Source organism: Silurus meridionalis, chromosome 2, assembly GCF_014805685.1.
Source record: "Silurus meridionalis isolate SWU-2019-XX chromosome 2, ASM1480568v1, whole genome shotgun sequence".
Lineage (NCBI taxonomy): Eukaryota > Metazoa > Chordata > Actinopteri > Siluriformes > Siluridae > Silurus > Silurus meridionalis.
Window position 1 is genome coordinate 30,105,020 of NC_060885.1, and position 26,756 is coordinate 30,131,775.

General features: G+C 38.7%; 1 protein-coding gene and 1 long non-coding RNA gene across 2 annotated transcripts; both read left to right on the plus strand.

Annotated features, from left to right (window-relative positions):
* The first annotated feature begins 248 nt into the window (after nt 1–248).
* Nucleotides 249–14,360, plus strand: LOC124376178 (rab11 family-interacting protein 2). Its single transcript, XM_046835145.1, has 7 exons — nt 249–447; nt 620–685; nt 807–1,253; nt 7,353–7,765; nt 8,286–8,610; nt 10,385–10,478; nt 13,146–14,360. Exons 3-7 carry the CDS (start codon nt 901–903, stop codon nt 13,374–13,376), a joined length of 1,416 nt encoding a protein of 471 aa, XP_046691101.1. The 5' UTR covers nt 249–447; nt 620–685; nt 807–900; the 3' UTR covers nt 13,377–14,360.
* Nucleotides 14,361–20,242: 5,882 nt separating this feature from the next.
* On the plus strand, nt 20,243–24,830 carry LOC124394332. The gene is made up of 3 exons (XR_006927475.1): nt 20,243–20,401; nt 22,399–22,535; nt 24,570–24,830. It is a non-coding gene; the product is annotated as an uncharacterized LOC124394332 (long non-coding RNA).
* Nucleotides 24,831–26,756: the final 1,926 nt, after the last annotated feature.

Here is a 26,756-nt window from a genome sequence, read left to right on the forward strand (position 1 = left end):
GGAAGAGAAGACCCATCAGTTTCCACGGCAACGGAGGAGGCGCTTGAACTCTGGTTCGTGACATCATGGACGGAAATGCGGAACCAGGAAGTTGAATAAGGCGTTTTTTTATATCCCTACCCGTATTCGGATAAGTTCCGCCTTCTGCGCCAGGCCTTGCCGCGCTCTGATTGGACAATTTTTGCTCATAGTGTGTAGTCGGGGTAGGAGGGAGTTTACAACCAGCCAACCCCAGAGCAGAAGGCGGGGCTTGAATGAATATGGGTGGGGAATGATAACGCCTTGTGTTTCGGGCTGTCTGAAAATTTGGCTGTAAGTTGAATTGTTGTGGGACAAATAAAAACCATTCAGCGGTGTGGAAAAAGACGAGTTTGGAGTGTTTAAAGGAAGGAACGGACGTGATGCCGATTGTCAAGTCTTTTCCAAGCCTGGAAAAATGATCTAAAGGTAAATGAATGCGTTTGGAGTGGTGTATTGATGTATGGACAGAGGTAGAGATTACATTTCTTATGTAATTCAGTCTTCATAGCATTGTACATGTCCGATATATATTTTATTATTTAGTACATTGCGATTTAATACTGTGAATATCATTTCTGGATTGTTTTCTTCTTTTTAGGCAGGTACTTTGCATTCCTGGGAGCTCCATGGAGGTTGAGATGCTTGTGATGCCATGGCCTCCTAAGTGAGAAACTATGCCCATAAATATGGACCTGTATATTTCATTTCCTTTGGTGCACTGGTAAAAGTTTGCCTTTTTATATATTTTTTTTACAATATTATTACGATTCTAAATTATGTAACAGGCATGATCCACCCCTGATCACACCATGAACCTGTGACCATTGAGGTATTTGACAGTATTTAGTTCTGAACACCATTAAGTCCCCATCCATCACAATGTCACTGGGCGAGCAGTCGCAGAAATGGTTCCCCACACACGTCCAAGTCACGGTCCTTCAAGCCTCAGAACTCCAGGCGAAGGGCAAGAGCGGCACAAACGATGCCTACACGATCATCCAGCTCGGGAAGGAGAAATACTCTACTTCGGTGGCAGAGAAGACGCTGAGTCCCATGTGGAGAGAGGAGGCTTCGTTTGAGCTGCCGGGGCTGCTGGTGGAGGGCAACCCTGAGGTTTATGAGCTGTGTCTCATAGTCATGCACAGGTCTCTGGTCGGGATGGACAAGTTCTTGGGCCAGAAATGTATCAACCTGAACGAGGTGTTTGACAACAAGGAAAGAAAGAAGATCAAGTAAGTCCCACACCTTCCACACAACGTTAATTCATAAGTGCAACTAATACGAGATAAAATGTGTGGTGTAAAAGGAATAAAACATTCAGGACTCCACCAGTCACACTGTCTGTCAAGAGAAGGTTTTTAAGGAGTCTTAAGATTAAGAGTTTGGAATAGTAGTAAAGTCTTCTTGGCTTTGCACATTGTTCCTTTCTGTTGAATGAAAAACATAAATCTTATGAGTTTCATAAGAAGCGGAAAAAAAGTAGAAGCTGCTGAGGGAGCAACTTTTTATAGCCGACATAATGAAAGCAATAACAGGAACTAAGTAACATGAAAATCTTCAGGGCCGTAACACACATCTGACATGTACATGTATCACTGGTCTGAACTTCTAAAGTGTAAATAATCTACGTTTTAATTTGCCAACCCTCGGATCTGGTTGGTGCACTTGTATAATAGATGTTCAGTGTTCTTAATTTCCTTAACTGAGATGTATAAGCTTTAGATGAGCAACAACAGAGTATCTGGGGATTCCTGCATTGGAAAACATTGACCTAGTTGACTAGAAAAGAAAAGGAAGCCTGCTGATGTGTCAGAAAGAAGCTTTCTGTTGAGTCACTGGAACTCCCCGCCCACTCTCCGACCTTCTCTGAAGGCACGCGTCCTGTTGACGGTGATGCTGGCCCTGATTATCTTCATGCACTTTTTACTGCCATTTCTAAATTTACCCCCGCTCGGTCTACCTTAGGAACAGGTATAAACACACAGTTTACCGTCTGCTGAATCGGTGCTTTCCCCACTGTAGTCATTGCAGGTAACATTGCGTAGGCTGCCTATTATGTGATTGTGACAATTCTGTTTCCTGTGTGAATAAGCATTCAAACAAAGCTCAGTGGCACTACTGAGAAAGGTGAGAAAAACGCCACAGTAGAAGATTTCAGTCTCTATCATGGGTCACAACAACAGCCTTAAAGTGTAGTCCATCCATCCATCCATCCATCCATTCGTCCATCCATTTATTTTCTATACCACTTATATTTGCACAGGGCTGCCTAAGGCCTATCGCCCGTTCCCTGGCTACTCTACACTCATCACATGGCACAATGGCTCACACCGTAAACAGTTTTGGAAATGTCAGTCAGCCCTCAATGCGGAATAGATTGCGGGAGGAAACCAGAGTACCACAGGGAAATCCCCTAAGCATAGGAGAACATGCAGTGGCAGGATTATCATATGGACAGAGGACACATATCTTCCATTCGGGAGGTGGAAACTATGTAAAACATACTTTTAAAAAAGGTTATAAAGGTGCTGTTTGTAAAACTCAGGGATGATTGATTGTGTACGGATGCACTTTTCAAACAATACCAAAAATTCAAATCTTTTGTAAACACAGTATGGGCATTATATGGGCTTTCACAGATCAAGAGGGCAGAGCTTTTTGTACATGGGCAGGATTGATTTGAATATCAAATTTGAATTCTGAAAAAAAAAAAAACAAGTAGTAGTTCATCCACATTTCATGTTTAAAAAGATAAACAAACGATTTCCTGGATATGTGAAAAATGGATTGAAATATATTTTGTGTAATATCGATATATCATTAACAGCTATTTGGAAAATAAATGAAATGAGTGCTGGCGAATTTTTCGAAGATTTCATTATATTTCACAAGCATGCGAAGTTCATCAGAAACAGGACTAAGACAGCGTGTTTCAACGCTATGCTACATCTCGCAATACGTTTTAAAAAGCTGGTCATTTAACATGCGATCAGTCGAGTCTCCAGCGTCCATCGAAAAACTTGTCAAACGCCGGAAAGTCCTGGCCTTTGCGGTTCCATAGCAACAAGCTGCAGGCGGAAAAAAGGACGGCTGTTGACGGAATGACTGGTTATAGCAGCTATAGCTTGTGTCTTCGTTCCAACTTGTTTTGTGACACTTAATGACATTGGATGTAGCAATAAATAGATAAGGAGTATGTATTACTAGTTGTGTGCATGTTATTGGACTTCAAGATTGTAACTGTGATCCAGCTGATCTCAGGATCCAAATTTGGTAGCCTGGAAAAAAGAAATCCCAGTCAGAGTTCATGTGTCATGTGGTCAGTCAGGGTGGAAAATGTGAAGTGAAGGGAAGACAGCGTGAGACACACCTGCTCGTAAGCAGATGAACAAGTTTGGTGAGGATAATTATAAAAACAATACAGATTTCTTACTGGTTTGTCTGGTCTCAGTGAATAGCAGGTGGATTATTGTCAGAGGGCCTGAGTTTCAGAAACAGCCCCAGTCGAGCGCTCACACATCTGATCTTCTTACTTCCTGTTTGCTCAGTAGCGGCTATTTCTGTTTGGTTTGATGCACAGGGTTACGTCTATTAATAATCCTCATCTGTAACTCTGGTCTGGTGGGTGGCAAAACTTTTGCACGTTCCCGGACAATGACCTATTTCTACAAGCATGTGAAGTGCGACGGGTTACAGAGCATCTGCACAGCCGCTATGGTTAAATGTCTGAAAAATGCTGTAGTAAGAAATTTAGGAATTTATATAGTGTTTTATAAGAACAATACAACACGCTGTTGGCTTCTTAATTCTGATTGGTCGGGACGTGTTTATTAAAATATCCAATAACAAGCCATGTTTTATTCCTAATTTTATTCCTCATGCTTTTGATGCTGAGATAGTGACTTGGAAGTTCTGTTACAGCAGATACAGGCCCATCGTCAAGTCACCAGCTGCTTCTTTCTTTCTTTTTAAAGATAATGAGACAACTTAGTATTTTATCGAGAAGACACAAAGCGCCGCCTCTGTCTGGAAGACAGTGACACCGGAGACTTCTTCCAGGGGTGGGGAGATTTTCTGATGTAATGTGGATATTGTGATTGATTTATGTTGCTTTTCTAAAATATTGTGCATTATTTAATAGCTTTGTTTTCAAATTTTTTTAAACTGACTAATCTTAATCTCACTAATTAAAAAATGGCAAAATATTTTTCCTGTACATTCCAGCGTAATTCTGTAAAATATCTCGATCAACATCATCCGTATAATAGACTATGACATTGCAAAGTGAACTGGGATGTTTATTTGTTTAGCTACCCCCCCAGCCCCACCCCACCCATAAGATAAAGCCGGCTCTGTTCAAAAACAGATTCCTATTTTGCATATATGAAGTTATGAAGCATAACATTAGACATTACTACCATCTGTCTTATAGCTAATTGTTTATAAATGAATAGTATATTATTAGTTTGTAGCCTCTTAAAAAAAGGTTAACTTTATCGTTCATTCTGCAAATAAGCAAACGTGAACCAGATGCAATGTGTGATATTTTGGGCTTAAATTTAGTACCATGCTGCTTTTTTTTCCAGTTTAGAAAATTTTGCAGTACACCATAATTACTGTTTGATTCTCAAGAGGATTGTTTTTATTGTATTCTAGCTATATTATTCTGTTGGGATTGGGATGAGTGTGTGGGTGAAAATCTGAGCCTTGATGTATATTGAACCTCTTACTAGGGCTCCCCTCAAGGAGTCTGTTTTAAATTTTTTGTTTTGTTTTTTTAATGGCCAATAATTTTAGCCTTGCTAGCCAGTGTTTAGTTAAAAATATAAAAATAAAATACGTAACGTTATTATCAAACGCTTAGGTAAATTTTTTGCCAGCAAGCGAGTAATAAAAAACATATTTCGGATGTAAAGTCGAATAAACTTGTAGGTCAGTGTTAAATAATCTGAACACAGGGTTACGGTGACACACACTAAAGGAGTCCATTATGGCATCGGCTCTAATTATCACACACCTGCTCTTGTCGAGCGTGAATTTTCCCAGCAGCCCCTGCGGCGTGGGAGGATTGCGGACCCGAGGTTTATCTCGTCCTTGACGCCCACAACAGGAGAAAAGGACGGCCTCGCCTCATTTTAAAGTAAAACAAAAACAGTTCGGCGTTTGCTATCACTCACAATATCGATATTTAAATACCCGAGTTTAAAAACAATAAGAGATTCGAGATTCTGTGGAATTTGATTACGGTGTCATCTGAAGGCTGACTTGTGACCCGGGTCATGATGAACTCCAGGTCTGTAGATATCACTGGATATTACTGACCTTACGGTGCAACAGAGTGCGACGACGCAATGCAGTTTAAGGAGAATGGGTTTCTAAAATAATCTGCATCGCTCATGCCAACCCCAGGTGTGTGTGTTTGTGTGTTCAGGGTTTTCTATTAATGCAGTCAGGTTAATCAGGTTTTGCTTTTAATGCATTTGTATTGCTTCTTTAAGCTCTTCGACAATGTTGCTACTACATACTACAGTCCATATGCGCAAAAATAGAGAATGTCTACTAATAATATATAATCTATCATTTAGATTTGGGCTTTGAAGGCTCAAGTTTAGACTTTAAAGGTTCTAACTCTGACAACATAGAGGTTTGCTTTCAGATAAGTTTTTAAATAGAAAATGTTTAGAACTGTCTGAAGAACCATTAGACTAAGAATGCATAAAAATGATTAAAGTCCTGCATGAATAGGTTCCTCAAAGGTTCTTTGGCTGGTTGCTCATTGTTCTGTTCGACAAGGGATTCGCGCTCTAATTTGAAGCCTGCATAAGTTCTCCAAAAGTGTCAAACAGATGAACGTATGGAAATGCGGCATCTGAAATGACAATGCATTTAGAGACATTTAGCTTCCAAACAAGTTAGTCCGTCTGAAGGCTCTGTGCAGAACCCAGGAACATATGGTTTTACTTTAAGTTTTGAAGTAGAACACTTTACCAAATCTACTTATAGAAAAGAAAATCCATCTTGCAAATAACTCTTCAGGTTGGTAGACGGGACCTTTTTTTTTTTTTTTTTTTTTTTTTTGAGTGTATGCTTTATCCGTTTTTTTGCGAAATCACTTTTTGATCAAATAGCTAAGACGTAATGCTTTTTTTTTTCCTCCTCCGCTTAAGCTGTCAGTTTGATGGCGCTTTGGCTTGAAACAGTGTATCTCACCATCACAGTGTTTTAAGTGATCCAGCATGCATCTGAATTTGGCGAAAGTCTGCCCGAGCTCCTTAAACAAGCTGTTACAGCAACGTAATTTATGTCGCTATCCAGAAATATTCTTCTTTTTTATAATCTCCCGATGCTGGCGTGAGGAGCGAGGGGAACAAAGGCCAGATTTGTGCAAATGTCACCTTCTTTTCGCCGAGTTATAGCATCAATCACATTACTTCCAGGGGAGAAAGCTGGAGAGGTTAAGCAAACAGGATCTGGGGGAATGGGGGGCGTCTTATTTCTCGTTCTTTATGTGCCCCGAACTAACGCAGTTACCAGGGAATTATGTTTATCCCCGCTATAATATGCGTTCTCAGGCATTTCAAATGGACTAGTCTGTGGATTTAGGTGAAGTGAAATTGGGTTTCTCAGCAGACAAACATATTGCCCTTTTGTATTTTTCTTTTTATAAATTATACATTGGCCTTCAGAGAGGCACTTTCCATTGTGGTACTTTTGATGAAAAAGGGAAAATGAAAGTGTGGTGGGCTGTTTCCATTTTATTTCATGAAGCCGGAGTGCTCTTTTGCTCGTATAAGATGAGTAATTCACTGCTCTGTCGCACACAGAGCCTTTTCTTGCTCTGATGATCGCTTGTTTCTAACTCTGAAGCTTTTTTGCTTCCAGAAACGACAGTGGTAACGGTGTAATGAAAAGCTTTCGCAGCAGACCTTTAGACCTGCACGGAGTTTGGAGATTGAAATGGTTTTCTCTAGTATCACTAGACACTTATTATGGGTTCATTTAGTCGTATATATATATACCACAGCACTGTCGAATTTACGGATAATGTAAATGTGACTGACTGATGAAAAGCAAGACACGCCCTCTAAACGCTGTGGTATAAGAGGAATAAAACATTCCAGGACATGAGTCAAAATGGGAAGAGTAACTCTGCGTTATATTGGGCTCCATCGCACCCCATTGTTAGTTTTCCAATTGCAGTTTTCCTGAATTTATTCACTGTTATATCGTTATAATCATATAATCGAGTTTTAATATAAATAAAAATGGTAACATAAATGATACCTAGATTTCTAATATACATGTATAATAGGTTTTCCTCTTCTCCTCAGCTGGTTCACCCTGGATTCTCGTCCTGGCAAAAAGAAAAAAGAGCGAGGAAAGATCCAGGTGAGCATCCAGTTCATGAGGAACAACATGACAGCCAGCATGTTCGATCTGTCCATGCGAGACAAGCCGCGCTCGCCGTTCTCCAAACTCAAGGACAAGATGAAGGGTCGTAAGCATGACTCGGACGCCTCGTCTGCCATCTTGCCTCGTTCGGCGCAGTGCGATGCCGAATCCCAGCTTCCTCAGCGGGTCTCGGGCCAGAAACCTCCTCACACGACTGCTACACTGGAGCCCAAACCCAAACGCTCGCTCCTCACCGGGACTCAGAAACTTTCAGCTGCTCATTCCATGTCCGATCTAGTAGGAACGCACTTCAGGCCCAAGACGGATTCTGTAAACTCGATGGAGGACACTGGTGAGATCAGTAGACATTCTGTATGCGTTTCATTTCCTTCTCAGCTTTAAGATGAATCGGGATCAAGATTTGATTTTGTCTGAAAGCAGATGTTTGATGATTTGTATGATTTCTAGGATGTGCCTCTGTAGGTTCTGTGGTGTTTCAGGTGGTTGCTGGGATGTTTGTTAGGTGGTTGTCATGATATTCCAGGTGGTCACTAGGTTGTTGCAAGGATGTGGGCTGCTAGGATTTCATAATTTGATTGCCGTCACTTCATGTGGTTGTTATGGATTTACTCTGTGGTTTCATTGCAATCCTAGGCAGATCTTAGGTCACAGTAAGATGTTGCGAGCGTGTGAAAGCGTTTCAAATTTGCAAATAGCATATTATTGGAAAAAGAAGTAGAACATGGCTAACATAACATAGCAGTTGTGCTGAAACTAATTCAAGGAAATGGATTTAAAAAAACATTTTTACTTGTTTTTACTTATTTTTAGATCGAGCTGATAATGTTTATTTTTTAATATCGCTGATTCAGGTGGCGTTGCTCCCCACCGCCGCTCTCAGAGCGAGATGCCTGGTTACCAGGATGGCGAGACAGGGGGCGACCCATTCCCGGAGATGCCGCCGAAATTCGCCACGCTCCCACGCAACCGCAACCCCTTTGAGTCGGACCAGGGGCAGATGTGGGACAAAAAGGAAAAGAAGGAGAAGGTGAGCTTACTGGAGCGCGTGACTGGGAAGAAGGAAGGGAAGAAGACGAGCAACGGAGGGCGAGCAGGAAGTTCAGGGGACCTTCGCTCTCCAAATCCATTCACCACTGAAAGCGATACCAACCCCTTCCTGCCACATCACATGCCCAGGTATAGATACAAATTTCTGAAGATCGACAGCATGATTCGCAGTCGTAAATGAACGTCGGTAGGTGTGAGAGTGGTTTTGTATTTTCGGAAAGATCAGCGGTGATTCAGAGGTAATCAGTTTGAAGATCAAAAATTTGCAACTTCGCTTCCTGTGGCTGAAAATTATTTTTTACTGCTGATGAAAATCAGAAACCAGAAACCTTTTGGCCCAAAATCAAAAATCCTGTTACGTCAGTAGTTGAAGAACATGTTGTTGCCATGACGACAACTTAAGCAGTTTTCTTTTTTTCTTTCTTTCTGTTTTTATACATGCACAGCACATTTTTTAAAAGAGGAAATAATTAGAAATATTTTACTCCGGAAAAATGATGATAAAAATTTTTTACTGGTTTAATCACTAAGGAAACCTTCCTTGAGACCAGAAGTGAAATCATTGACCTTCTGCATCTACCTAAATAATGATGTTTTAGAAACTTGGACAAGATTTTAGCAGATTCCCTGGTCCTGGCATCAGGTCCTGCATCAGGTCCTGCATCAGATCAGATCAGTCTTGTGCCCCTGAAGATTGAGAGGATTGAGAAGATTTTTATCAGTGCCATTAGGTTCCATTCAGGCAGGCTGTTCTAACAAGAGTCTTCCGAGCCTCTTTAATGAGATCTGATAGAGACACAGACAAGTCAATTAAGCATTGGACTGCAGGCTGCTCTTACTCTACACAGCTTCAGGTCAACGGTCAGTGAAAGAAGAACGTGTAGAGGAAAACGTGATTTTAACAATGTAGTGCCCATTGAGAGTGAGCCGTAGGTGGACCTTTTTTTTTTTTTTTTTTTTTTTTTTTTTACATAGAGTCTAAAAGTGAGTCCATAAACAGACTCTGCTTGTCAAATTGTATTTCTCTGAATACAATATATAAGTAAAATGTTTGTCACACTTTTATGCTTTTACTGATTAAAATCAAGCGAGAAATGCGATCGGAAACACGCCTTCCGATTGAATGAGGTGTAAAATCAGTTTGAAAAGAAAAAAAATTGTATAAATAGGATACTAAGAGGATGACGTAGTATTACACCACAGCGATTTGTGAACAATAGATTAGTTCATTAGAATAATCAGTTCTTTTGAATTTAATAATAATAATAATAATAAAAAAAAATAACCTGTTTTGACTGCTGAGGAAAAAAAAGTAAAGTAAATCTAAGCTACTACAGAAACGATAAAGCTATTAGCATAAATGCTTTATTTTCAATCAACTGATACGAATCTTTTGGAAAAATCTTTTAATTATATAATTTTTTGGGGGGTGGGGAACTCATTTTGGTGCCTTGCGTAGTAAAAAAAATGTATGCCGACATTTTCCTCAACTAAAAATGAACAGAAATGTTTTTGGATATTGTATCCTATACGATAAATTCAAGTAATTCAGATGCAAAATGATGAAACGAAGGCACTGTGTGTTCCAGTTTAAGTCCGAAGGTCTGTGTGACTCTTTTTCTCTGATTTGAAATGTACTTAAAAGGGTTTATTGTGGTTAATGTCCGAAATGATTGACAGGAAATAGACAGGCAGTTCTCTGTAACAGCGTGGGAGGTGACAAAGTCACAATCTGCTCTCCATTTCCTGTCTGCTCCTCAACCGTCTTTTCTATGACAGCGTTTAAGATTAGACCCACCTATGATTTATACCTTTACCCAGTAAAGTGGCAGAACACACTTTCATTGAGTCATTATCAAACTGAGAGTTCGTGTGTGTGTTTTCTTTTTATCCTGTGTTGCAGCGATCCTGCCAAAAAACCTGTGAGCAGTGAAGACTTGAGTAAGAAAAACGTTTCCCCGGAGAAAAAACAAGGAAAGAAGACCACGAGAGAGTCTGTAGGTTTTGTTTCCGTACACAACGCTGGGTCTCATTTATCAAAGTTTGAGTTAAATTGTGTGTAAATGTGTGTAAGTGATGCTCGGAGTGTCAACTGAAGGCAGTATTGTATATTTAATGACACATACGGGGGAAAAGCATTGTGCTGTTTTAAAGTAAAAAATAGTTTTTACAATAACAGCAAATCCTGCAGGGGTTTATTTCACTTTATAGCGATTTGGCGGTTTATTAAATAAGTGTTTTATACATTTTATTCATTTGTTGTTACAGTGAATGCTATAATGTTCCTGTTATTACTAATGTGTAGTAGCTAGAAATAATTGCTTCCTTAGCAACCTTTTTATTTTTTCCATCGCTAGAAGCAAAAAAAAAATTAAATAAATAATTAAATACAATTACAGTTTGTCAGGTAACGGATGTAGAATTTCCCGGTTTGTAGCAGTGGCTCAAGCAAAGAACCGCCCGATTATATTTATCGCACTTCTCATATTGCGTAAATTTATTATTTTTGTTTTTTTTAGCATCTTCAATCTGTAACAACGAAAAGCTTCAGAATACATTTTTTGTTTTGTTTTTTTTATTTAGTTCTTTATATATATATATATATATATATATATATATATATATATATATATATATATATATATATATGCATTGAAAGGGAAAAGTTCCGATTTGCCCAAACTTTTAATGAACGGCTTATTGGACGTTGCAGTAGCCGACGCCGATCTCTGTTGCGCTCTCAATCGTGACACTTTGCTTCCTGTAGCATTTATCTAATTAAGGAGCGAAATAGCCAGCCATCATCTTTGATCCGCGTGTAATTTGAAACGGTGCAATGTTATTAACGTGTTTCTGCTTCTTGTCTTTCCTTCTTTTTTTTTTTTTTCTTTTTGAATAATTGGGATGCCGAGGACGATGTGTGCAATTTGGTGCTGATGTGACGGGTCAAACTGCAGGCAGCGTTAAACAAGGGCTTGTCGTAATTGTAATAATGGTTAATGTCATTACGTCCGGAGCCAAGCAGCGTTTAGCTCAACAAGACAGACACCCAAATGTTGTTCAAATGGTTGCCGGTGTTGAAAAATGGCTTTCCGAGAGGCCCGTCTGCGAAAAGGACCCAATTAAAACGCGAGGGGGAGGACGCAGGGTCGCGCCGTTTCAAACAACTCGGGTTTTGCGATTCTCAGCGCGAAGGCCCTCATTAGCTTCAGTAATGAGACAACTGGAGAATGCCAAGTGCACGTCTTATCTCGACGCTTCTCGCAGATTCGCTCTCTCGCCACTTTTCAGCTTTCGCACAGTGTCGTTTCCCTTTCGTTTCTCCAGTCTTTTTTTTGTTGTTGATGGCTTTCATTTGCGGCTCGAGGTTTTTCTTGGCTAGCTCGCGACGGTCATCTGATGCGCTGGCGGTGTAGATCATGACAGTTTTACTTGCAAGTGTTGGATTCGAGGTTAACAAAGGCAGCAGCTGATCCAGCCGACATTTAGAAGTTATTGCAGCGCTCTTTTTCTATTCTTTGCTTTGGCAGTTTTATGAAGCTCGAACACCCTTTGTTGTTTCCCCAGGGAAAAGAAAAAGGAATGTCAGCAGCTTTATCTTTATTATTGTTATCGCATGAGGCTAATCTTAATTGTTGCTCTTGTCAGCCGAACGAGTCAAGGTCCTGGGTCAGGCGCAGGCTCGAAGGAAAGGCCTACAAATCCGAACGCTCATCCATCTCCCATAAACACTGAGGAGCTCCTTAATCAGCCTGAGAGAGAGGAGAGAGAGAGGAAGGAGAGAGAGAGAAAACCTCCCCATGAGTCATTCCTTTAAAGCATATCAGTGCAATTTAATGAATTAACACATCTATTTTCATAATGTTCTGACACATTATTATTTTTTCGTGAGTTACCTCCGAGTTATCTCGACACTTTTTTTTTTAAATTTTTTTTTATTTATAACCATAAAAGGTTTATTTAAAAGTTGTGCAGATGTTTAAAAAAAAATGTTCGTCTGTGAGTGTTGCTGTAGTAACAGCTTGCAGAATAAATACATCATATGGACAAATGTTTGCGGACACCCATGTGCTTTTTGAACCTCCCGTTCCACATTCGATCCCCATTTGCTGTTATAATAAGTTCCACTCTTCAGGTAAGATGCTTTTCTAGATTTTGGAGATTTGTGCTCATTCGGCTATTAGGGTGTCCGTAAAGTCAGGTACTGATGGAGGTGAGGTGAGGAGGCCTGGGGGGTGGAGTCAAGATTCCATTTCACTTCAAAGGTGTTTAGTAGGATTGATGTTGGAGATCTATAGCAGGCTGTTCAGATCTTCTACTGAAAACGGTTTGGGTCTCCTAGTTCAAGTGAAGGAAAAATGTAGGCAGGTGTCCCAATACTTTTGTCCATATAGTGTATGTAGAAGGTGCATATTACAAATAAATGCAACCGTGTCAGTCAGCAGGAAACTGACAACTGGAATTTGCAGTTTATTGTTACTTATTAATCGTAAAAAGTTTTTTAGTCTGTATCACTCGTGTGTCTCGTTTAATCACCGTCGATGACATCATCATAATGGTATCTCTCAAAACATTAAAACAACACCCCACTGTTGCATGCCGTCCCAGCACTCGTCTTTGTGTGGCTGGAGTTGATCCGAACCTCTCCCTCTTAATTTCCACAGGGGGCCGAACAGCTCCAGAGCAGCATGGCGGCTTACAGCAGCCTCTCGTTCGAGGAGGTTGTGCAGGAGCTGGTCAAGCAGAAGGAGGTGGTGAAGAAGAAGGACGCACACATCCGTGAACTGGAGGACTACATCGACAACCTGCTGGTCCGAGTCATGGAGGAGACGCCGAGCATCCTGAGGACGCCGTACGAGCCCAAGAGGAAAGCAGGCAAGATCTCTAAGAAGTAGACGTCGAACTCGGAGCGGTATCATTTATAAACGGTACAGGTGGCGTTACACAAAAAAGTGACGAGACGCGATTCTGATCAGCGATGATCTCGCAATCGCGCGTCACTCTTACGTTTACATGTTGATGAGAATTCCATGATTCGAGATTGTATGACCTTTTAAAAACTGGTGACCGAACGAAGGACTTTTGTGCCAATGCCTAACACTGGCTTAGAGCTTTTTATTGGGTCTCTTGTTTATACAATGATCTTTGTAAAGACGTCCGGTCGTTTCTGTGGCGGTGTGGGAAAACCTGTCGAACGTCACAGTAGCCAAAAAATACAAGAAAAAAATAATCGGTTTTGGTCAAAAATCTGTTTTTAATTTACTTTTTAAGCTTGTTAATGATTTTTGTGATGATTCTGTTTCAAAAAAAAAAAACACACACAAAAGGGTACAAACAGTCGCTAGCTAAAACCTTACTAGCTAAGTGTGAGACAGGTCATAGAGGGAATGTCGGGCTTCGATCGAGTTGTTTGCTACATTTTGGACAGTTGATTAACGTCTGGCAAGATGTCCCCGATGCTCCTGTTCTGCAGCTGGGATCTAATATTTAAATATAATTTACTCCCTTTTCACATTTGGTCGTGTGTGTATGTGTATGTGTATGTGTGTGTGTGTGTGTGTGTGTGTGTGTGTGTGTGTGTATATACATACATACACATACACACACACACACACACACATTTATCCATATGAAGAATTTGCCCAGGCTGCCACACATATATCTTATTCTATAAAAGAATGTGTTAAAAAAGACCAACATTGCGTTCTCACCGAAACCGACTGTGACGGGCTGATTTTACACAGCATGAATATTTAATACATTAAAACAAACGTTTTGGGATTTTTTTTTTTTTTTCATTTCTTTTTTTTGTTTTTTATGCACTTCTCTTCAGCCTTTTGCTTTATGAATCACCTTCATACTAAACATTCCTGTTCCCATGTCAGTCTCGTCTTCCACTTTTTGTGGCCATGTGAGCGAGCAGAATGTATTTGGAGGTGGTCACTTGTTACAGGGTTGTGAGTACGAGTGTCGCCTGTTATGTTTACTAGAAAGGGGAGTGTATTTAGCATGACACCCAGCCAACAGGGTTACTACACGGTTTGCTGCAGAACGCATCTGAAACGCTTCCATCCATCCGTTTCTCGGTACGAGCGTTACAACACTGCTGACAATGCTTCAGTTGCGGATACGGAGGTGCCAACATTTACGGTTGAGCCGTAATTTACAATTTTCACTTTTTGATGTCTGCTCTGAAATTATGAGACACCCGAAAACTGAAAATGTGAAAGTCTATGCACTGAAGTGGAGAGGTTGCGAAGGTCACTGGTAGTTTTGATTCACTGTGAATTTATCCAGTAAAATCTCATCTATGGATCTTGTGAACCAATGGGAAAAAAGTGGGCAGGACTGTGGATTATGGTGGTTAAAAAAACTAGAGAAACTTGTGATTAAGTAGACAAACTTCTGTTTCATATCTGGAAAAACAAAGACAAATAAGTTATTCCTGGAGAATTGTACAGTCTTGTCCAACAACATGTCCTAGAGAAATGACCTTTCTGCAAGGGTTTTCTCTAAGAACATTGGTACCTCGAATCGTTATCACTACGGTCAGTTATTTCTGATGATTCTTAGAGCAGGTACTAAAATCGTCGTGTTTTCTCTGTACTTGTTATGAACCAATACCCCAGAGTGATTCACAGTTACACTACTGAGTATTTAGCCGAACGCTGACGCAAGCATGGCCCATGCTACTAGGGTTGGTCGAAATGTATATTTTAATTGTACAAGTTTAGGTTTTTATAATATACAATCTACATGTTTCTCTTTCAGATTAGGTTTTTTTTTTTCTTCGAATTTTCATATCTTGAGTGCCGGCTGGTGGAAATGTCAACAACGGATTCCTCCTGATTCCTTTTTGACAGTTTTTAAGGTGGATCTAAAGTTTGAGTGAAATTTGAATTGTGTTCAGACAACAACATTTGCATAGATTTTTTTTTTGGTGGTTTTAAAAAACAATTAAAAAAATACTAAGTAATTGAGTTTTTAAATGGCGAATTTAGATCATGTGGGATGTTGACTTATATAAGTTGATCTACACCTTCAGAATCCCAGTGATAACATTTTGATGCTGTGATTGTTTCCCAAAGACTTTTTAAAAGGTTTGTGCATGTTTCCCGGTTAAACTGTGGCTGTTGGGTCGGACAGCTGTTAGTGTTCCCAACCATCAACCTGAAGTAAACGCAAAACCATCTTTAACCCTGTATGCTCACCCCATCATACAGCGTACATATTATTTCCGACCCGATGTCATTCCTAGTGAAGGTGATCTATTAGACTAACAACAAGATTAAATTGTTCGAACAGTATTCAAGGTTTAAAAACCAATATTCAAGATTTAAAAAAGTTTTCTTACTGTAAGCCCACAGTATGCCCTTAATATATCACATGCATTTTTAATTGAGTTTAATTATTAGGCTTATTTATTTAATTATATATAGTATAATATGTGTACACACTATATGAGTACACTTTATTGCCAAAAGCATTGGGTCACCTGACCTTTCCTTCTATATGTGCTTCTTTTCCAAACTGTTACAACAAAGCTGGAGGCACTATAGATGCACTATAATAACATCTTGCATTCACTTGAACTTGGAAACCCAAACCTGTTCCAGCATGGCACTGCCCCTGTGAGCTCCTGGAAGATCTGGTTTACATGCTTTGGACAGGAAGATCTTAAGTGGTCTTCTACTGTACAGAGCTCTGATCTCATCCCTACTGAACAACTTTGGGATAAATGTAAACGCTGACTGCACCCCAGGTGTTCTCACCTACATCAGTACCTGCCTTTCGTAACACCCTTGTGGCTGATGAAGACAAATATCCATACGCACACGCCAAAATCTAGTGGAACATCTTCCCAGAAGAGTGGAGGAAATTATAAGAGCAAATTGGGAATAAATGTGGAATGCAATACAAAAATTACATACCGTACTCGTGACCAGGTGACCCAATACTTTTGGAAATTTTTATTATTTTTTTTAAATGCAATTTTGGCTTAATTGTGTAACACAATGTTTTATGGAGTGACATGAAATGTGTGTTATGCTTCAAAAAGTTGAAAAGAGTTGCATCTTTACAGACATGACATGACAATATCATAAAGTTGTAACCTACAAATAAGCACCAAGCAAAACATATCATATAAAAATATTACATAAAGTGCTATTTTTAGAAATCGTACTGTTAGCACATCGTAGTCGGCTAAACATCGAACACTTAACACTTTAAATATCAACACACCCCTTAAATGTCATAACATTCTCATTTATTTAAACGCAACATATTGACGGATACGGATGCTATTAGTTTTTTCAGCTGTACACTTTGTGTATTTTTGGAAAAGAAAAGTATCCACACATTCGCAAAAATAATACTCCCTTAAACAGAATGGACGTAATCATTAATGAAACTAGTAATTAATATTGGTGAACAAACTAATAGCACGAATGTTCTGAATGAACAAACAAGTATTAAACAGAGCAGTGTGTTTATTACAGAGCTTTAACCTCCACTTTAATGTTATATGAATGCTGGGAATCTGATTTATCGGATTTAATATTATTATCACAGACACTGGGGAAATCAGAGAGATAAAAAAAATAAATCTGATCATGATCTGAGATGACGCCGAGCCAAACAGCACAGATTCACGTATGGTTTACGTATTACGTTTTGCACACTTCATTCGTGCCACCTGCAGTGTTACATTCTTTTTTTTCCCCTTTTTTTTCTTATGAGCAGCCAAACTCAGATTTTCTCTGATGTGTACACAATTTTTGAAGACGTTCACAGAAAGTTCCACCCTGACAAAAGTTTCAGCTGCTGTCTCGTCTTCCACGTGTCTGTAAAACAGCAGTACAGCAATCAGTTGTGTGTAAATGTACAATACTTCCCTGTACAGTAAATTCTCCTTCTTTCTGTTGTTCTCCCCCCTTTCTTTATTTTCTATGCATCTTGGTACAGAGCTGCTGTTTTATACTTTGAATGTATGAGAAAACATGTCAGTTTCTACTCGCAAATGATGCTTTCGGTTCTGTCCACTTGGCCGTATGTAATGTACCATGTAATGTATCATTAAAAAAAAAAACACGTGTCACATACGCAGCATAAAAGAAACGTGTCGCTCGTAACGCTGGATCTGAAACGAGGGCTTTTTCTTTCTTCCGTTTGTTTGTTCCTATTGTTGTGTAGTCTGTATGTATAATGTATATGTATGAAGAGTCTACACATGTGATGTCACATCCATAACTGTGCCACCTGGGGAATAAAACAAAACACGATGCATTGGTGTAGGAAAATAATCAACCACAGCATGTGTTTAATTCCATCTCAAATCACAGCAATTTCCTGTTTATTCCTGAACAAAATGTTTTTTTATCTGATAATAGTTACATGCAATGTTATGAAAAGACTGTACTCGTTATCACAGCTTCATTAAAAATCTTTTTGTTTTTACAATGTGCTGACAATGGAGATTCCTTCCAAAAATATGAAATAAACATCCTATAATAAAAAATGTCACCATATCTTACTAATATGCTGTTTTAAACCATTTATGCTGAATGTCTGCTATACAAGTCCTTATTGCCATAAACTTGATGAAAGACTGTAAAATAAATTCTTTAACCCTTTCTGGCCAATATGAATTCAGAAATTGGCAGTGCTGTGTCATAAATATGTACATGAATGTTAAATATTGATTGGTGTGCACCCCGAGTCATGTGACTCCGAAACTGTGACGGAAATGTTTGATTATTTCAATATTTAAAATGTTTGTGTATCGTGCGATTAAATTATGAGGATTTCAATCGCAATTACATTCTAAAAGCAAGAAACTTGCCACAGGAAATGACTTTTAATGAACTACAAACTGGTTCAGTGATCCATACGTCTGAGCAGTTTATACACTCGCACCAGCCATTTAATTCATTAAATTATTTTATTGAAATGGAAATATTCATGTATAAATGTTTACCAGTTTCTGAACACGCCATGTCTTTGTAATTCATATTTTGTCATTTGTTTATTTTTTCCTACTTATAGATGATTTGTAATGATGGTTAATAAGATAAATGTTGCTACCGGTCCTGTTGCTACTATAAAGACCTGTTACAAAAACGAATTGTACTCGTATTTGTATAGCATTTCCCACATCCTACTTTCCGTGCATAAATATGAAAACGTTGCTTTGGACATGTGGAAATCACAATGCATTGCATCAACTTGACATTTTCTATTGCCTTATGAAACTCCGCTTGTTTTTGTTTTAGATTAATTTCCATTTCTTTTAAGATGCACTTAAAAGATATGGATAAGGTACTGTGATTGAACTTCACTGTTATTACATTAATCTCATTCAGTGTATAACTTCTTGCAAATTACATCCTAATCGTATTTGCTGATTCAGTGCTGATTTTGTGAGTCGTTTCGAAAGCGTGTTTTATTTCCCAGATTGTTTTTTTACATTTTTAAACACTCAAAATAAAATCCTATAAATTCCAATTGTGTACAGTATGTGACACTATTAGAGTAGAATGTCAATTTTTTTACAGGTTTTTTTTTTTTTTTTTTTTTTTATAAATTCAAGTATCACACATTTATGTATGACCACTCCCATCTTAAAATCCTCCCCCATATTCTAGGCACATGGCATGAACAAGAACAACAAAAAAGAGAGTGTAAAGGAAGCATATGATTGTACCATTCTTTTCAATAAACACCCTGTACTTTTTAAAGCGTGTCTATCATCTCATTTCTCACCTATGATTTAACAAGTATTAAAATGAGTTGCTGTTAGAGGAACATAAGCACTGTTGATGTAAAGCAAATGTACTGTTACTAACCTAATGTTGATTTTTGATACAGAATTGGTTTAGTAGTTTTATTTATTAATGAATTATATTTTATTTGTATAGCGCTTTTAACAATGGACACTGTCCAAAAGCAGCTTTTCAGTAATAGACCACAAATATAAATTAATAATAGTCCTTATAGGTTTATCCTTAATGAACGAGCCAGTGGTGACAGTGGTAAGGAAATACTCCATAGATGGTTATGACAGAGTGAGGTGAAACTCATGAAAGGAACGAAACCCACCCTCATCTGGATGACACCGAATGTCCATATAGTGCCATCGTTGTTGAGGTTATAACTGTTCACTGATGGATGAAGCAAAAACTGTTCCTGTAGTTCTAAGCCATTGTAGAAGATTGTTTATATTATTTATAGTGTAAATTCATCTTCACGGTTCTCAAGTTGAATTCAATGAAGTTCGTGACTTTAGTTAACTGCACTGTTGTGGACTGACCATCAAACAAGTTAGGGTTTTTGTAGCTATCATGTTTTAGTAGTTATCAAATCTATAAGTTATTTAGAGAAAATAATCGAAAGCACTGTTGCAACACACTAACACTGGAGACTCCTTCAAAAAATGCCAAATAAACTTTAATTGCAGAAAACTTCACCTTATTCATGATACATTAAATAACAATGCTTTTTTTGAACGTTTTAATATTAGATTTGGATTACAAGTTTACATTATAGATGCCAAAAGCCAGAAACGATTTTGCTAATCCAATAATCGCCATTATCATTTAATAAATATCTAAATTATTAATCTATCCCACATAAGGTGAATCCTAGAGACTCTTTGAGCATGTTTTAACTTAACAGCTTCCTATAGAGTTTTTATTGTTCCCTATTAACTGCGTCGCATGCCTCTGACGCATGCGCAGCACGCCTTCAGTAATGAGCACACCTGGCGCTACAGTCACGTGATTGATTCACGCGCCACCGGATGGCTAATTTACAGTAGCTAATTGAATTTTTACCTCACAAACCAGAAAAAAAAGGCGGTTTGGGGGTTTATGAGGAAAATAAGAAAACTAAATGAAGCTACAAAAAGAAGGTAATTGAGGTAAGTGTTTATTTACTTATACATTATTTCATTTTTATATTTACAAGTATTTTAGAGTTTTCACAACATTCATATTTTTCTTATTAATATTAATGGACCCGAGGAGCTGCTGAAGGCTGTGAGATTTTGTCGAGAGATGTATATATAATATATATTATTATATATTTCTCACCTCCTTTCTTTCCCTTCTTTATATCCCCTTTTGAGGAAGGCTGTGTCAGAACATGAGTAATATAAAAAAGTTTTATTATTATTATTTTATTATCAGCTCCGTCTCATTGAGGCTCATGATTGTTAGGAGGAGGTTCCCATGCCTTCTCATATAAAACCACTGGTGTGTCCGGAGAGAAGGTGGCCTGTAACAAGTCCCACCTCATTTACTTAAATGTGAAAGAGAAGTGAAGGAACGGAGCGCCATTCTTCTTTTCTTCTTGTTTGCCGTCTCGGCTTTTTCTATCCCTCAGGCAGCTGTGTGGATAAAAAGGCAGACTACGGAGGAGTCTATTGATACACCATTCTCTGTCGAAAGAAAAACCCAAACCTCCGAGTCTTTAACAGCTCCTCCGGTCCGCTCCGCGAACGCTTGAAACAAAGCTCCGTGTGTGTGAGGAGACAGAGAGAGAAAGACAGAGCCGTCTTCTCCTTTCACACACACGCAGCGCTATTTGTTCTGAAGAGCGGATTAAGAACAAGGCGAGCCCCTAATTGGGCTGTTGCTGGACCCCGAACAACGTTTAAATATCTCCGGGTTGATAAATCCACTCTAAAGCAGTGATCCAGGTCCTGCTCCGATACTTAGTGCTTTAACACCATTATCCCGGTGAGACTGTAGAGGTTTGTGTGCCGCGCTGACGTCACAAATCACCAGGTTTACACGTTTAGACTCATTTGCATATTCATCATATCGTCCTGATAATTTGCATATCAAAACACCACTTTTTTTTTTGAAGACTCTCGAACGTAAAGAGTTGTACTAGAATAGGAAATGAGGTATAACTTGTTTTCCAAAGAACAAAGAAGTGCTTACTATTCATAGCCTGAAAAGTCCACCAACAATTTATGCATTAAAAAAAACCCGTAATTAAAATAGGCTTTTTTTTTTTTTTAGCATGGCACAACAGAAAATAGTTGGTTTTGAAAATACATGCTAATTATAAAGGTATAACTGGCTTAAATTATGTAAAGGGGTGGAGCTAGTTGTTGCAAAATATACATATTTTAACAGTCTTGCTTTTGCTCAATTAAAAATAGTTTTTATTTATTTATTTATTTTTATTTAACATTGTTCGGACATTTCCTCTTCTAATGCTCATTGTACAATTTGGGGTTCTTCTAGATGAAAGATGACCAACATGAAACAGTCATTGTGATTTCTTTGGTCTTGTCTTCTAAACAGTGGTCCTTTGTGACCAAAGATATCCTGCAAATATTTTCTGACCGTGTCAAGAATTAAGGACTCACAGGAACAGTGTGTTTGCTGCTAGCCAATAAAAATGCAACATAAGATGTTTACTGATCAACAACACAGATCTAATAGTTATTGCAAATAATCACTTTGACTGTACATTGGATAGGCTTACATTTATGTATGCTTACCTCAAGCTCCCTTTGCAAAACTGATATGCCAAGACGCACCAAAACACGATTCATCTTGCTTTATTAGTTTAACACTAGTGCATGAGAGTGATGTTTTTCTCTTATATACAAATTTGTGTGGATTTAATAGTTGAAATCATCATACAATCTGCATACACGTTGCACAGAGTAATTTGTAATATTCTTATAAGTTTGCTGAACTCACAGTCTGTGGAAGGCACTTTGCTGTGTCTGTTCAACAACAGGTTCCTGTTCACAGTCAACTTCTTAAAGAAACTGGAGCCCATGATGGGCGCTTTCTCACAAAGAAGGTCCCAAATTAAACACATATACACTAATGAATGAACACAAATAAGATTATGTTAAATGTCTCTCTCTTTGCACTGTTTTCTCTCTCTTAGATCTGTTCCTGGATAGAGGAACCCATTTTAAGGTGGGGGTGTGTAAGTGCAGGTGCTGACTAATGGCCCAAACCATAAAGAGGACCGAGATGCCTAGAAAACTCGCTTGAGTTCGTTGATATGAACACACTGTGGGGGTAAGTGGAAAGTGTGCACGTGTAATGCAAGTGGGTAATAGAATGTCTTGACTAGCTCATTAAAAGTTTCACACTTGCAGAGTACTGTTTGAACTGAACAAAGAATCAGTCACAGTGCAAAGAAATGCAGAGATTGCCTATAAATCTAGGTGTTAAACACCACCCCTGATCTATTTCCCGTGTTCTTGGAACCGTAGTTCCACCGTTACTAACGTTTTCCACACTGCCAAATCTGCCAATTTAATTGGCTTTCATATAAATGAAGTGTATCAACCAAGAATACATTGTCTGATGTTTACTTGTTTAGATCTGATAAGAGATAAATGTTGCTACAATTAAAAGAAATATACAGAAAGTAATTCATACTTCATTACCTAATCAGATACATGTCAAAAACAGGTAATTTTATGTTTTCACTTATATGCTTAGCAACCTCCTATTTCTCTTTGTTTTGTTTGAGTTGAGCCCTTTTGTTTTGATTAATGGATTCATGAGTCATGGTGCAAGCACCTTTTTTGGTACATTAGGAAACCATTAAGCTCAAATAGTGTACTGATGAGTAACTGATCAACGAGTGGTGTGCAGTGAAGGTGAGGCTAAGTCACTCATTTGTGCAGTATTGCTTTATAAGTGAGATGTATTTTCTTTGCTGGTTTAATGATTTCACAAAAGTTAGGAGTTTCCCCACAAACCATTGGTTGGAATTACTCCCGAATCTCGGAAAAGGCTGAATAGTCAATAATGACTCCCACTCGCAGCGTTAACACTGATTAAATGAATGGTCCGCCTTATAGTGAAGTTAAAGATTGCACGCAAAGGTGCAATGGTTTATGAGGCAAACGTTCAATCAGTTGTACATTAATTATCCTTGAGAGAGGACATGAAATAAAGACCAAAATTTCTCTTGTTCTTTGTTGTTTTTGGTCAGTATTCAGTTCTGAGTCTGCAAGATGTCCCTCCTGTTCAGAGTAAAAAATTAATCATGTTTTTTGTGTCTGTCCTTTTCATGAATTAGCAATGGCTGACGCTCAAAGTGGACACTCCGGGTTTTGTGTCACCCATTCTTTGGTGTCCTAATTGAAACATTTACAATAACATTTACACATCAATTGATTGAAACTCGGCTTCTAGGTGTCACGTCTTATGATATTTAGTGAAATGTGATCCAGTTGCACGATGGTCGGCAGACGTGCCTTTTAAATATGGCTGCCTTTTAAATATGAATGGGCGTCATGGCTTCAGTGTCGCCCAGCACGCGTCCTTTGAGAAAAAAAAAAGTGAAATCCAGCAGATGGATGATCCACTTTGGAGCATGAATACAGGGGTGTGTCTAGCCCACCGCTCCTTACTAGACTAAACATGACTCTGCACACGCCAGGTGTCGAGGTTAAAGCCCTAAGGCGGACAGTACACTAATATTAGGAAGCGCGTGGTTTATGGTGTTGTGTTCAACCAGGTGTCAAACGAGCCGAACCCGAGAGGACAGAATCTCCATCAAGCTTTATTGTGTGGCTTATTATGTGCTTAATTGCTGCCACGTGCCATAGAGCAGGCGGATAAAAAACAGGTGACAGTCTAAAGTGCTGAAACAAGAGAGATGCCTTGGTCGAGGGTGCTCTTCAGGTCAAAGGACACTTAAATTTAAATTGCGCAAAAAGTATAAAGAATAATTAGATGAGTCGTAGTAAGATGAACAGAATTTTTGTCCAATATGGCCAAAGTCAGAATCGTTGGTTTATGACCATAAATGAAGAAGTGATGTTAAAATGATCAATAAATTAGGCAATTATCAATCAGTCAAACAGCATGCTGCACCAAGCAATAAATGCTACATGACTATTGATGAACTTCCATGAATGTTGGGTTGTAATAAAAGATAAAGGTCCTCTAGAGACTTTATTTGACACTGGGTTTATTTTACCATCAGTGTCTTTATCATCCTGTCTGGTGAACACTGTCTCCCTTGCTGAGTGTCATCTGACTGCCCTGTCCTAACGTTTCATCTGCCTTTTCCTCCTTTCTCTCTTTTTTCAGCACAGTCACTTGTCTACAGCCGGCACATCACCCTGAAGCGATGAAAAGTGATCGGGCTTCCTGACACAAATGTTTTCACACCCTGTCTCGTAATTGGAGTTATTCCTAAGGAAAGAATTCCAGGTTTGGGAGGTGTTATGAACTGGCTCAATTGGCAAAAGAAAAAGCCTGTTAACCGTGATTGCAGTCAAAGCTCAAACCTTGTAGCCACCCTCACGATTGTTTCATCAACACTCTGATAAACAGAAGTATGCTTTAAAACGTGTTAGTGGTGTTTGTCAATCATCTACATTTAATTAGGAAACCTTCTGTGGAATCTTTTTAGATGGAGAGGTGTGAAATGTGTAAAGGCCAGAGCTTGGTATCAATACAGTGGAACTTTGTCACTTTGGGGATTAGTAATTAAGGTAGATTGTTCCTGTCATCTAAAGCCATTTCGGTACATGATCAGCTCAAGCTAAGAATGTTGTGTTTGGATGAACACTGAGAGAGCCAATATAAATAGATAGTACCTTGTAATTGGAATTAATTTGTGCATGCGAGCTGAGAAAGTGACTCACATGAAAGGCTAGCTGTAAAATATTGACAAGATGCTAGTTAATAAATGAGGCTGATGTTTAGCAAGTCAGCATGTAATCTTTAAAGCTTTTACAGTAGCTGCCATGGATAATCTAAAAGCACAGTGACTGAAAAAGCCAAACTATTTAATAGAAAATCAATATTTCTGCAGTCACATTATAGTGAAGGGGAACTGACTGACCATATGTATCACTGTTTTGTGGAACAGCAGGATGTCGGTGCATCCTTGCGCTACTCGGTTCTGGTCAGCAGTCGACTCATGGCACAGTTGACATGACATCACAGTCTGATTAATTTACTGGTGTTCACAGCCAAATACAACAAAGAATCGCTGTGATAGAGGGACAAGGATGGAAACGAAGCTGTTGAGTGGCATCCCGCCATGTCGTAACAGGCCTTCCTGGAAATGTCAAGTCTTGGAGATGCAAATAATCACTTGATGAATAAGCCACTATAAATATGGGGCAAGTTGGAACATGTCTAGTTAAAAAACATTTTTTCATATGTTCATATGTAGATTCAGAAAGTGTTGTGTAAATAATCTTCCTTACACCACAGCACTGCAGAGATTTTAGTAATGACGGATCTAAAAGTAGTTTCTCTTAATGTGCTTATTAATGATCTTAAGAAGTTATTATCCCTGGGGACTGCTTACTTGTTGTATAATTGTGGTAGGCAACTTATTTTTTTGATTAATGCAAAATGCATTTGTATACATCAAATATTTCTCATATATATGATGATGGCAGGCATTTTATTGGCATTGTGTTATGGATGATGGCTCTTTACAAAAGAAGACTGGCATTGTTGCAGTGTCCCTTGCTGTTGGTTTGCATGTATTTGTTAGCAGTTTGTTAGCTAAGGAAATAAAGAAGCAGAGAGTAATTGGGCAAATTGATGATGCCATTGTTCATACCAGTGTAACAAAAGCTGAAAAAGCCCTGGTTTTAGTATGTGGCACTGATGCTCCACCTCTATTTTTTATTATTATTATTTTTTTGTATGTGACAGAGGTGGGTTTTTTTTCCTTAAGATTTCAGTGCCTGTCAGTCCATAACAGCCGTAAATCATATTGTATTGAAACACTTGATCAAATCATATAGATCTTGACATGACTACTCTTATTGCATCTGGAATATAAGACAAAATACCTGGGGGTGTCTCTTTTAGGAAAATAATCAATGACTGCAGAGCCAACATAGAAAACTGCACCAATAATAATTACTGTAGCATATTTATGAGGCAGAGTGATACCTGCCCCAGTGCACATCAGGTATGTCTTGTAGCAAGGTGTAATTTCCCACCACAGCAAAAGTGGCAGAGTAGGGAGTAGGGAAAAAAAAAAACCTGGATGCCTTCACAAAAGCATTTCTTTATAAACACATGTTTAGAAAAAACTTTTGCTGCACTTTCACAGTTACATGTCTGTGTGGCTTTTGGTTCTGATAGTGAACTTCAAACATTCATGCAGCAATTTGGACTGAAATTGTGCTTCAAAAATACCAGGCAATGGCAATTAGTGTTATCAACAAACTGCCCCAAGTTGACCACTTGCCTGTGCAAGCTGAGGGACTTTTTTACAAGATGTACTGTAGTTTTTTTTATAAG